Source organism: Mercenaria mercenaria, chromosome 19 (genome assembly GCF_021730395.1).
Source record: "Mercenaria mercenaria strain notata chromosome 19, MADL_Memer_1, whole genome shotgun sequence".
NCBI classification, from domain to species: domain Eukaryota; kingdom Metazoa; phylum Mollusca; class Bivalvia; order Venerida; family Veneridae; genus Mercenaria; species Mercenaria mercenaria.
In genome coordinates, this window is record NC_069379.1 from 28,617,306 (window position 1) to 28,630,953 (window position 13,648).

The window sequence follows — 13,648 nt, forward strand, 5'->3', positions numbered from 1 at the left end:
CAAACCACGAAGAATGTTAAATGACTGAACTTTAAAAAGATAGTTAAAAGCAAGGAAAAATAGCTTGGTTAGCAGTAAAAGTTTAAAAGCAGCAATCAGACAGATTAGGGTCTCAGATGTGATCAATGCAGCAAATGGCTGTATTGAACTGCTCAGGGGTTGGTAGGTGGACAACAACTGGAGGGAGATAATTCCAGTGATAGAATGTTCTGGGGAAGAAAGAATATTTTAAATAATCTGTAGATGCTATGTACATCTTGTTACTGAGGGAATGGAAGTAGATGCCGGGGGCATAAAAAAATCGCATTACCATCATGCCAATATAAAATAGGAGGATAGGTTTCAGTGACTGACCTGTTTCAGTGACCATCTGAAAATCTGCTGCCATTTCAAAGAGCAATTATATTTTATAGTTGGGTTGTCTACAGCAACATTTCAGCTTTCAATACGCTCAAAGAAAATGTTGTGCTGACAATGACAGTTTAGTGGAATTGTTATTTCCATGGTAACTCCAATTATGAGACATTTTTCTTATTACTTTTTATGCTCTCAAATTCTGATCAAGCTCTTTGGTTATAAGGAACATTTTGATTTTGTGTCTGTTTTTTATGCAGATAGAATAGTCCAACAACTACTTTTAGGAAATATACAGCTTTGAAATCCATGATTGGCTTATATCTTTCAACCAGTAATTATAGCCATTCTGAAAAATGACAACTAACTTTCGCTGCTGATACTGTTGACATGAGGTGGCCAGTGTTTTCATATTTTATCAAATGAGATAAACAGCATCTTGTTGAATAAAACAACACAGTCAGTGTGAATATTACCAACAAATGAGCATATAATGCCCAGTCTTCCAACCCCAGCCCCTTATAATTTATAGAATTTTATGCCGCATAACCAGAATAACGGTTTTGCTCTGTACTTTATTATGAACAAGGCCTAACTTTGTTTTTACTTGGTTTGTTGTTCAGTTTGTGTAAGTTAACATTGACAAAAGGCAAAGTACTGGCTGACTAGTTCAGAAATAAGGAAGGTCCCACAGAAAATCTGCAAGGCAGATCAGGGTTGGTCATGATAAACAGTACCAAATATTTTTGCTGAAAGATTTTCTACTCTATTTTACATCATCTGAATTGGGAAAAGGCTACACTACAGAGGGTTGCTTTGCACCAAAGGAGAAGGACGCAACAGACATCAAACAGTTCCGAACTATCTCACTACTGAGTGTTGAGGGAAAGATATTCTTTTCCATCCTAGCCAAGAGATTGACCAATTACATGCTGGCCAACAACTACGTTGGCACCTCAGTGCAAAAGGGAGGCATACCTGGTTTTTCTGGGTGTGTCGAACACACAAGCGCTCTGACCCAGCTGCTGCACGAGGCAAGAATCAACCAGAGAGACTTAACAGTAATATGGCTGGACTTGGCTAATGCATATGGATCTATACCCCACCGTCTTACTGATGCGGCACTGACACACTACCACATCCCGGAACATGTTCGCAAGCTAGTCACCAATTATCTCAGCAACATACAGATGAGGTTCTCCTGTGACAGCTTTACAACTTCATGGATCCAGTTGGAAAAGGGTATAGTCACAGGCTGCACAATCTCTGTTGTCTTATTTGTGATGGGCATGAATATGATCATAAAGGCAGCAGAAAGGGAGTCTAGGGGTCCCAAAACAAGCTCTGGAATTCGTCTACCTTCAAACAGGGGATTTATGGATGACATGACAGTCACCACTGAGACACATGTCCAAGCAAGGTGGATTCTGAGAGCTCTGGATGAGACTGCCACATGGGCCCATATGACTTTCAAACCAAAGAAATCCAGATGCTTAGTGATAAGGAAGGGGAAAGTCACTGATAGATTCAAACTCGAAATACAGGGGGAAGAAATCCCATCCCTGGTCAACAACCCTATCAAGTGCCTTGGCAAGTGGTTTGATTCTACACTCACCGACAAGGGTAGTCAAGAGAGACTGAGGGAGCAGGTACACGATGGTCTCCAGAAGATAAGCAAGACTGAGCTTCCTGGGAAATTCAAAGCCTGGATGTTCCAGCATGGTCTGCTTCCAAGACTTGTATGGCCACTCATGGTGTATGAAGTACCAATCAGCCTAATCGAGACGCTAGAGCAAACTGTTAGCAAGTATCTCAAAAGATGGCTCGGCTTACCACCATCTTTTACCAACATTGGGTTGTATGGCAAGTGGACAAAACTCCAGTTGCCATTAACTGCGCTAACAGAGGAGTACAAGGTGACAAAAGCAAGACTCCTGCTCACCCTGAGGGATTCCGCAGATGAGAAGATCAGTAAAGCGGACATAGATGTCAGAACAGGAAGAAAGTGGTCCGTACAGCAAGCAGTTGACCAGGCTGAAGCTAATCTAAGGCACAGGGACACAGTTGGTACAACGAACATCGGGACAGAAGGGTTTGGACAAAGACATCAGCAACGCTGGGAACAGGCAAACAGGCTGGAAAAAAGGTCCATGGTTCAGAAAGAGATTCGGAGAAGTGAGGATCAAGCCAGGTCTGCAAGATCCGTGCAGATGCCAGTGCAGTGTGCATGGACAAAATGGACCGTTCCAGAAAGAACACTTACCTGGCAGGAGTTGTGGAAGTATGAACCACTTCAACTCAGCTTCTTTCTTCGGTCAGTGTATGACCTACTTCCAACACCAGCAAATCTCCACAGGTGGAAGCTTGCAGATGACCAAAACTGCCCACTGTGCAATGGAAGGGGCAGCCTCCAGCACACTCTCTCATCTTGTAAAACTGCGTTGACACAGGGACGTTACCGCTGGCGCCATGACCAAGTCTTGCGCGAGCTGGCACATACCTTGGAAAGGGAGAGAAAGAAACCACGAACTCCCAAGAAAGGACCCCAGTTCATCCCATTTGTTAAGGAAGGAGGGAAGAAGACCACAACCACTAGCACATCTGGCTTGCTAGATGAGGCCAGAAGTTGGGAAATGCGTGTGGATCTGGGAAGGAAGCTGGTGTTTCCAAACATCATACAAACAAACCTACGTCCAGACATTGTGCTGTGGTCACAGTCTCCAAAGAAGGTGATACTGGTGGAACTGACTGTGCCCTGGGAGGAGAGAACAGCAGAAGCGTATGAACGCAAGTCAGCCAAGTACCAAGACCTGGCAGATGCCTGCAACGTAGCGGGATGGAAAACACATCTATTCCCGGTAGAAGTCGGCAGCAGAGGATTCCCAGCCCAATCACTATGGAGAATGCTTGGCGCATTGGGCATCAAAGGGAAAGTAAGGAAAGCCACAGCCCATGCAGTAGGAAAAGCTGCCGAGAGAGCGTCCAGTTGGCTCTGGTTACGCCGAAATGATAAGGAATGGCAGCCATCGCAGACAAGCAGTGCCTGATCAACACTGCTGGCCCCACCGTCAGGAGAGTGTATCGAGAGTAACGGGGCGAAACACTTGTTGATAGACGGTTCTCGACTGATCAGTCTGCGACTAGCAGTTCTAGCAACTGTTTCTACACTATCTAATAATCCATAAATGAGACTAGTTCTTCTCCAAGAATTTATCTAATTCTCCCAGTGGTATTCTTAGCGAGCATAGCTCGCGAGCAACTGCGAGCGCTTAGCTCGTCTTACGGCAATGTTAAGGCGAATATAACAAAGGTGTGCCGAATGGGGCAAAGTGATGCAGCTGAAAAATTTTCCTCGCGCCTGGGCGCCGCCATTTTGTTCTACTTCCGTCAAAGTCGGGAATTTTTTTTTTCTTTTTTTTTTTAATTTTATATTTGAGTTACAATCTCTATGTTCATTAGGTGTCTTTATTTTTAAAAAATTATGTTATGGAAATAATTTCAATTTTGCTTTTATTTTACGAAGTGTGTGTCCCTAGAGGACAGGTGCTCGCAGGAAATGCTTTGTTGGCAGTGAATACAGAACTTCATTTGATTGCTGAATATTATCCATCACTCAAAAATAATGCAAGAAAGATTTCCAGTTGGTAGAAAAAATAAGATTTTCTTTTAAAAGATCAAGCATTGGCCAGAAAATGGGATAAAATGTCATTTATAAGCATAAAGCCATAAGAACGCCGCAAACAGGTAATGACGTCACCATGACACCGGCTTTCCATAAATTTTGCAACGTATGATATTCACTGTTACGGGTATGTAACCGGCTCAGATTTGTTTCTTTAATATTATGACTGTTCTTACTCATTTGGGGAATTAACACATACAACTCGCTTTCTGTGTTCTACTATATTTATTTTCAATATTTAATTCCAATATCCATGTCCATCACTTGTAACTTTGCATTTATTTACTAATATTCTTCCGTCAACCTTCAAACTCTACTTCCTTCTATCATTACCTCTTTTTTCTAACTAACTTCAACTCCCTTCTTTCATTCATTCCTCAGCCCCTAAGATTTTCATGTATGAACACACCCTTTTACAAATATTAGCCAATCGATATGTAGATTCCCATATCAATCATAATTAATTATTCTCATCCCAATCTGGTTTCTGCTACCTAGAACTCCCAGACTCAAAGAACTTGATAAGTAGGTGTTACTTTGTTTGAACCTTAATCAGGCATAACTATCCTCAATAGTTGGTCCAGTATTGTAGACATAGATTATATGCATCAATTTGTAACACCTGTATGGAACCCACATTCAAAGACTTATCAATTACTATCAGCCTGAAGCTCATGCTTTATAACTAATTACCTTTACATAAATCTCATTGTCTAAATGTTAAATGTATCTTGAATATTTATTTTAAACATTATATATGATATAAAAAATTACATCATAAACATCACCCTGTCACAGGTATAATGACACTAAATTTTTGTTTCTTTTTCAAGTGAATAGGTTCTCGGAACTGTTTTAAGCAGTGAATAGTTTCTTTGTCGTTTAAGCTACGCTCGCTCAGAGGCTTTGCCTTTTTCATATTAGGGTCACTGAAACTGGTATCTCAAAGATACTTTTTACTGTTTCAATTAACAATTATTGCAATTCTTAACAATTTTGACATTTTCAGATTTAAAGTGCACTGCATTCGTCCAAAACTACACATGTTTAAACATATAATTTCAAAACAACACTCAGTTTGCGGCTTGACTTGTTTTTTGTTTTTTTAAAGCAGGATTCTATTATTCCATTTTAGAAAACTATGTTTGTCAAACAAAATTAAAAAAAAAACACTTATGAAATACTTACAAATACATAATTCAAATATAAATGCCATGAAATCGAAATATGATCCGTAAGCTTATCGTAAACAGTCATGAAACACGAAACGTGTTTACATTCGTTCGTGTTGAAACTTGTCAAACTTTTGGAACATCACTGTAAACATAAATAACAACATTTTTCTTGGAATAAGTAAGAGGACAGAAAATATTCAAGAACGGAAAATGTTAACTAAATTTTGCTTTATCAATTCGTGACATCTTAACTTCGCTGCAGTACTTCATTTTAAGGAAAACAGGTTTAATTCATTACCAATTTCTTGTTCTCTTCGTAATTTCCGCCATTAGCATCATACCCATAATGCAATTCATTTCCGGATGAAATAAGCCGGTGCAGGTATACTAGAAAACGTGAAAAATTACAAATACTTTAGGGTAGAAGTTACTAAAAATCTGTAAGGTATATACAAACTAAATCAAATTGGCAGCCAGCAAATTCCATCTTGATTGTTAAATACAAATAAAAGATTTTTTTTCTTTCTTTCATGTAAATTCAGCCACTTCAGATCCATTTTGATAAATTAATTCAAACATCTTCCACAGAGAAGTAGTTGTAATATGAATTAAGGCACCGCCTAGCATGGGGATTTATCTTTTATATATCTGCTTAGAAAGAAATATTCAACCCTCAAGAAAGTGAAACTTCGCTCTAAACTGTAGTTTACATTTAGTGTCATCATACCTCTTACAGCGAATATCATACTTTGCAAACTTTACGGGAAGCCGTGACGGTGACGTCATTCAGCTTTCTCGCACTGGCTTTAGGATTATTTTGTTTGTTTGCACTCCACGCAGAAACTTGACGGCCTTTACACTTCCTTACTGTTTTAAAAGTGTTTTTCAGTTGCATGTACAGTTTTCATTACGAAAAAGATGTAAAATAATCATGTTAGCGCGGTTTACGAATTTCTGTGACTGATTCGTTGCTTGGATGTTCATGCAGACAACCAGTCTGCGGTGTGTATATAAACCGGAACCGGAAAACATCGAAAAAATTGCCTCAGTATATGCGGACAACAAAAACGAATAACTATATATGGATGTTACCGTCTCGGGGATTTTCATCCGCGGCGCTTTGCGCCGCGGATAAATCCCCTATTAAAGCATTATTAACTATTAAAATCACTTTTTATTGAGGTTTCGGCCATTTTGATAAAGTTCTAGACATTCGCTCGTTGAAGACCTATTTTTTGCAAGACATCCATTCATTTGTTTCAGAAACCAAAAAGAAAATGGGGTTTTGATTAATTGTTAAATATTTCAATTTTTAATATGCTGGGCAATGCAAGTCATGGGAAATCAGGTACTGTCATATTGCCACATTTCAGAAAGTGGTCTGCGGAACAAACACCCACTTTCGTTTTCAAGTATACAACTCTAAAACATGTGAATATAAGCATGAAAAGTGTCTTTATTAATGTAAAATACATACCACGAGTGAAAGAAAGACACTTTGGCATCCGGTTTATGCAAATATGCGCTAAAATTGAAAAAAAAAACGATCTATTTATTAGGGACTTTTTATTCTATTGATACCACGGAAGCACATTTTCAGCCGAATTACTGATAAATGCTGACCTAGATTAAAAATGTATGGAACTCGCATTCCAAATGTGCTTTTAATATGAAATAAGACAAAATATCAAAGTAAGTTCAGACAAATAAGATTTACAGTTTTACAACTTTACAGTGGGTAGGACTAGAAGGGAACTAAACTGTTCAAGGGTCAGGAGGAAGGAAATATCAGATGGCAGACTATTCCATACGACCCTAAAAGGTAAAGGTAAGCATTATTTAATGTCGCATATATAATCTAACATACAACACGAGCTACCAGTACCATTTTTCACGCCTGTGGTATGTCGCGACTGGGGATCAAACCAAAGACCTCCCACACTCAAAATTGACACTCTACCACTAAGCTATTGAGAGGGTAGTCTTAAAGTAGTATGTAGCCTTCGCGAGCGGCGAATAAAGGTAAACGGCTCTCTTTAAGCTGGGTAGTCGCTGAAAGTCCCGTATGGAATGGATGAAACAACTTATGTCCAGTCGAGCCCATGACAAGTACCTCCCCAGCATCAAGTCTACGACAGTGCTTCTGCAAACTGTACCAGTTTAAGTAGATAACATATTTTGAGCACTACTTGTGATACCAGCCGAATCCCAGACGTTTCACCCCCAAGATTTTTCCTCCCCTAGACATTTTACCACCAAGACTTTTCTTCCCAAGACTTTTCACCCACAATTTTACAAACCCTAGACATTCCTACCCCAGTTTTTAATATACTGACATTATGAAATAATTTGTTATTTGAGATTTGAAATCTTCTTTTTTTCTAATAGGTTGTTGGGGTATTTATGAAATTATCTGTTACTTTCCTGACCATAATCCTATAAATGGTACCCTGAATTTAGGGTAATAAGGGAAACTTAAAGAGGCACCACAAAATAACTGTATTCTTTGGTGTTTCCATGATGGTAATTATACATGCTTTGCATGAAGAATATGAGAAATAACAAGTATCTAGCTATAAACAGACTGTGAAATATTTTAGGCCAAGACATTTTGTGCAATTTCTTAACATTTTATTGAATTACTGTAGCCATATGTACAGAAATCCGTGTATTTAGTTAAATTTCAATCAAAATTTGTTTCTACAGTGTAAGATAGTTATTCATCTATATTTTTGAAACTATGCTGAAAAGAGATTGACTGATTAAGTTTACAGATGAAGTTGTCAAAACACATTTATTCAAGAAAGGCCTAAATTGTCCACCTGAAAACTTGTAGTATAGCTGTATATTACCTGTATTTAAGAATGATTTTCACGAAGTTTTTGTGGGAATTGGTGCAGAATCACCACTAACTCGACGGAATCTTTGCAACGGAAATCTAAGCTAAATCGATCAAGACAATGAAAGATAATAGGTAAGGGTAGATTTCTCGGAAGCACAGAGCACCGAAAACACAGCCCCAGAGCCACGCATTTGTATAGTACGCCCACAACAAAAAGAAGCTGTAATGGAAAAATATTGCAGACGGGTTGCTTCAAACATGCAACAAGTACATATTGATTTAACAACACAATGTAAATTAAATCCACGCTGAGAAAGGCTCTAACATTAATACAAAAGTAACAGATAAATAAAGATAAACATAAAATTAAGGTAAATTTAAGGTACAATTACACCAATGTACTCAGCAACTTGTCTGAAGTCAGAGCAACAAGAGCCTAACTTTTAAGGGCACGACTAAGAAAACTGTACTGGTAAGTTTTATTGCCAGATTTGATAAATATATTATCTAGTAGAAACTTTAGAGCTTCACAAATCTGATCGCAACTCCATAGGTTGTATCTCTTAAATGCACTGTTCGAAAAGAATGCTCTAGTTTCATTGCAAGTCAGATAATTAACGTTTTCTCTTGCAAATGTTTTCGCAATTAAAGCTACTAGTTTGTCTTTAATAAGATTATGTGATAAATTAGTATAAAGACTAGAAAAATCATAAGTACTTATCTTCGAACATTTGAATTGTTTGTTTTTTAGCTTTTTGATAACATCTCCAGTGTTCTTGATGGGCCAAAACAGATTAACACCAGAGTTCTCATAAACCTTGGAGCATTACTTCTGTACGTGGTCTTTAATTGTAGTAAGACAAGAAGTCAAAAGTACAGAAATGTTTTTTGTAGTGCATAAGGTTGAATTTGCAATGAATCAACTTTATATGGAGTTTTGTGAAGTTTAGGGATCCAATAAAGAGTAGGGAGCTTCATTTGACTGTCGTCAAGTGCGACATTAAAATTTATACAATGAATTGTATGACTTTTTGCAATAGTTTCCTCATCTAGTTGTGATAACTGGTAAGTTTTTGTATGTTTCAGTTAATTTTGTTATACTTCTGTGTAGTAATTGAGTCATATAATAACAAAATGATTTGTATTTCTAAGAACTATTGAATTTTCTACCCAGTAACAACATTAGATCAAATAAATACAGTAATTAATTGACCGGAAATTGACCTGCATGTAGCCATAGTCTTGCATACATCTAATTATTAGCGACACACAGATATATTTAGCTATTCTGCAATTAGTCGACATATTTCACTAAAACATTGAACTCACTATTGTAGGTAAAATATAGTTTGACTAGTTAATGATATTTTTCATCTGTGCAACCAAGAATAAAATTTTATTTTTTAGATATATATCGAAACTTCCATACATAATGACTTCACATTCAACAAGTGATCAACAGACAACAAGTATTGTTTTTTTTCTTCACGTCTTTGGTATGACAAGCCTATGGATATACTTACCGCACACGTGGACACTCTATCATTAAGATATTAAAGCGGTGTTCTTTAATCATAGTAATTCCGCCAGAAATGTATTTCCGTGGTGAAGTCGAAAAACACCTCTAATAAATAAATAGCTCCGATTGTTACGTGTAAAAGTGGTCAAAGGGGATATTGTTTCACCATGCAATATATTTTACCAGAAATAAGACATTTTACATGTTTATATTCGCATGTTTTTGAGTTGCTTACTTGTAAATGAAATAGGTGCGTTTATTCTGCCGACAGTTTTGAAGTCTGACAAGATGAGGTTATGTAGTCTTAGATCAAGTGATGCTATTGACATTTTGCAATTTGATTGACTGAAAAAATGCGGGGAACTCATAAGGGTGAATTAGACAACAGCTAACCTGTGAAAATATCGTATCCAGCATTGTTAGGTAAACATCATTTATCGTAAAACTGAATTTTCATTATCTGATAATTTATCTGTACAACTTTTGTGTAAAATAACAGCCATTCACGATATATTTTTCCGTGTAAAAAAAAAACAACATAAGAGTTAGGGTTGAGGTCTTTGGACCAAAATTTCTTCAGATTGGGGCAATTACCCAATAAGAAGATCATTTTTAAATGTGTCTGATATCGTTCAATAAAAAAAATGTCAATGTCATAAGCAATCTCTCGACAGAGAATTTGGTCCGTTTCACACAGGGACTGTTTACACCAAATAGGAAAAGTGACTACTCAGTGTTTCAAGTGAATAGTCCAAACTGTTCTTCTAAGTTCTCATGATATATATTGTCATATAAGGATATAGCAGTTATATTTTGGCTTATGTTTTCTGTTATAGTCTCTTTTTTGTTGCAGGCCTTCTTTGCGATGCATGATATTATGGCTGTGTTTGTGCTGCTCTGCGCCTCCGGGATATCTACCCATACAGGCAATTTTTTATTAGTTTTACCACTTATTGTTTTGAGAAAAAAATATCTAGACTACTTCCCTAGGGAATATCCATGCTTTAAGTTTATTCATTGAGAACTGAGAAACTAAAATAAAGGCTGATCATAATAAAAACAAATGTAAGTTTCCTTAAGTCTAGTCACAAGAAGTCCAAATATAAATAGTGCTAATCCATTTTTCTTTCCTAGTGCATTTTCTCAATAACAACGTGTTTACTTTTACTTTACCGCGTTTCAGTATGTATCACATTGCATTCTATCAAAATCGGCATGGTTCTATTGCATGCTAGGTAAAATGGCGGCGTAAGAATTTAATGTCTTGAAAAGAGAAATTAAAAAAAAGCGAAAAGGAGTAAATTCTGTAGGTTGTATTTGAAACTGTAGATTTCTTATATAAAAGCTAACGCACTCTTTTCTTTTTGTTTTTCGAAAGTAGCGATATAGTTCTGTATGGGAATATAAGTCTTTGAAAATCTGCTATGCTAGAAAATGTTGAAAAACCGTTTTAAAGTAAGTGGATTTTATTTGAAATAAAGAACAGTCGAATTTAGTGGTATTCAGCCAAATAGCAATGGCTAATCTAAAATATAGTAGTATCAGACCTGAAGAAAGTAACTTAATCTCATGAAGTTATTATTTAATGCTTATGTTTCGGAATGTAACAACCGATTTGATTGGATCAACATTTACCTTTAAACCAACCAGAAATACTTTGTCAAAGAAGAATTCGACGAAAACAAGCCGTCGGAAATTTACATTAAATGCAAATAAATCACCTTTTTTGCCAGGTAATGAAATTTTACTTCAATATTTCAGTTCATGAGCAAATACTGGTTCGTTAAATGTGGACCCAAATGTTTGTGGTTGCAAAATTTTCACGTATTTCGTCTTGTCATGTATATCCGCGATCGCAAGATTCATCACCGTGGTCGAAAATCATACAATCCCCTTATATAAGACTTGCAATTGGTCGCATCGCTTTATTTACTTATTTTAATTGATACTGTATTCAACAATTTGTTCTTGTATCAAATCTGAACAGTTAATATTCTTGCAACGCCTTTTTGAAACCTTCCCTCGACCAACAATCCCAACACTGCTTATCAACATATACCTTATTCTCAATATTCCGTGGTTTCTCGTTTATTCTGTGGCTTTCAAAATTACGCTTGTGCTGCTGCCCCACGTGTCCAAGTCCATGCAATTTTCTCTTAAAAGTAAACAAAGATAACATAACATTTATAGCTAAAAAAATTCAGCTCATAGATGTTTATATGCTGTTAGGATCTCTGCGCTGAAACGAATCCCATACTGAAACCTAACCAGGAATGGTGCCAGAAGTCTTTCACGCTATAATTTCATCAAATGAAATGCAATGGACTCACCTTTTACTTTAAAATATTTCTAATCCATTTTTCTTTTGATCTGGTGTAAAATAACAAGGAAGTGGCTATTCCTACGGTCCCGTAAGAATAGCCTCACAGGCTATTCCTACGGCTCTCCCGTAAGAATAGTGAAATAGACCGCAGGTGACAACATCAGAAGTAACAGCTGCTGAATGACAAGTTGTCACACATATTCTCCATACATCAAAGACCAAAAAGGGCTACAACTCAAGAAAAAAATAATCAGACATGAAAATCCTGATAAAATGCACATGTCCATTTTGTATTGATGATGTATACCAATTCTCATTTTAGCTGAATGAAAACTGTAGGAGTTGATAATACAATAATTATTCTGGTATAATGCCCAACAAGTTATACACTCCAGTTTCAAATTGGTACCCCTGTTTGCAGTATCTTGTGCGCCATTGCAGTTGTCACATGATCAGGGTACTCTTCATTTTGAAAACCAATAGACGGTATAGAATCTTTATTTAAATTGACCTTTCCTGCGGACTTAAACATTCAAAGATATGTTTTTTATTGATTTTATCAAAAATGGTTATGTTTATGATTAAATTAAATTCATATGTAGGTAAAATTTTGATCCTGATTTTCAAAAATAACCACGTGCTCTGAAATGTTACATGACGTCATCAGATTCTCACGAGAGACTGTGTGAGATGTTGTGGTTTGATACTGGATAGATAACCAAATGGGGTTTCGCCATAACTTAATGAACGCGACCATCAGAAAATAAGTACAGCATCAGTTAAGTTATGGCAGCCAGAACTACATAAATTACTTTTTTATATTTTTAGCTCACCTGAGCAATGCTCAGGTGAGTTTTTGTGATCGCTCAATGTCCGGCGTCTGTCTGTCATCTGTCAACATTTAGCTTGCTGTATTTTTCAACTGATCTTCATGAAAATTGGTCAGAATGATTACCTTGATGAAATCTAGGCAGAGTTCAAAAATGGGTCATCTGGGGTCAAAAACTAGGTCACTAGGTCAAATCAAAGAAAAACCTTGTGTATGCAATAGAGACTGTTTTTTTCAATTAATCTTCATGAAATTTGGTCAGAATGATAACCTTGATGAAATCTAGGCCGAGTTCGAAAATGGGTCATCTGGGGTCAAAAACTAGGTCATTAGGTCAAATCAAAGAAAAACCTTGTGTATGCGATAGAGGCTGTATTTTTCAATTAATCTTCATGAATTTTGGTCAGAATGATAACCTTGATGAAATCTAGGCCGTGTTCAAATATGGGTCAACTGGGGTCAAAAACTAGGTCGCTAGGTCAAATCAAAGATTAACCTTGTGTATGCGATAGAGGCGGTATTTTTCAATTAATCTTCATGAATTTTGGTCAGAATGATTACCTTGATGAAATCTAGGCCAAGTTCAAATATAGGTCATCTGGGGTCAAAAAGTAGGTCACAAGGTCAAATCAAAGAAAAACCTTGTGTATGCGATAGAGGCTGTATTTTTCAATCAATCTTCATGAATTTTAGCCAGAATGATTACCTTGATGAAATCTAGGCTGAGTTTGAAAATGGGTCATCTTGGGTGAAAAACTAGGTCACTAGGTCAAATCAAAGAAAAACCTTGTGTATGCGATAGAGGCTGTATTTTTCAATTAATCTTCATGAATTTTGGTCAGAATGATTGCCTTGATGAAATTTAGGTCAAGTTCGAATATGGGTCATCTGGGGTCAAAAACTAGTCACTAGGTCAAATCAAAG

The 13,648-nt window shown here is 36.8% G+C and overlaps 3 protein-coding genes across 7 annotated transcripts in view; 2 read left to right on the top strand and 1 right to left on the bottom strand.

The window, feature by feature from the left end:
* LOC123542644 (trichohyalin-like) overlaps positions 1-5,599 on the bottom strand; it is a 67,466-nt gene extending 61,867 nt beyond the window's left edge. Inside the window, exon 1 of one of the 3 annotated variants that reach the window (XM_053531120.1) lies at positions 5,510-5,599. The gene's annotated coding sequence lies outside the window, so the exon portion shown is untranslated. Of the gene's footprint in view, positions 1-5,224; positions 5,350-5,509 lie in introns of those variants that run through there. The other 2 variants (XM_053531121.1, XM_045328579.2) reach the window with 2 other exon arrangements.
* LOC123530938 (uncharacterized) lies at positions 1,284-3,401 on the top strand. Its single transcript, XM_045311716.2, has one exon. The coding sequence runs from the start codon at positions 1,284-1,286 to the stop codon at positions 3,399-3,401; it is 2,118 nt and encodes a 705-aa protein (XP_045167651.2).
* Positions 5,600-9,980: 4,381 nt separating the features above from the next.
* The window catches only part of LOC123542929 (U4/U6 small nuclear ribonucleoprotein Prp3-like), a 76,193-nt gene continuing 72,525 nt past the window's right edge, over positions 9,981-13,648 (top strand). For 2 of the 3 annotated variants that reach the window (XM_053531137.1, XM_053531139.1), the window contains exon 1: positions 11,168-11,305. The gene's annotated coding sequence lies outside the window, so the exon portion shown is untranslated. Of the gene's footprint in view, positions 9,996-10,425; positions 10,499-11,167; positions 11,306-13,648 lie in introns of those variants that run through there. The other variant, XM_053531138.1, reaches the window with a different exon arrangement.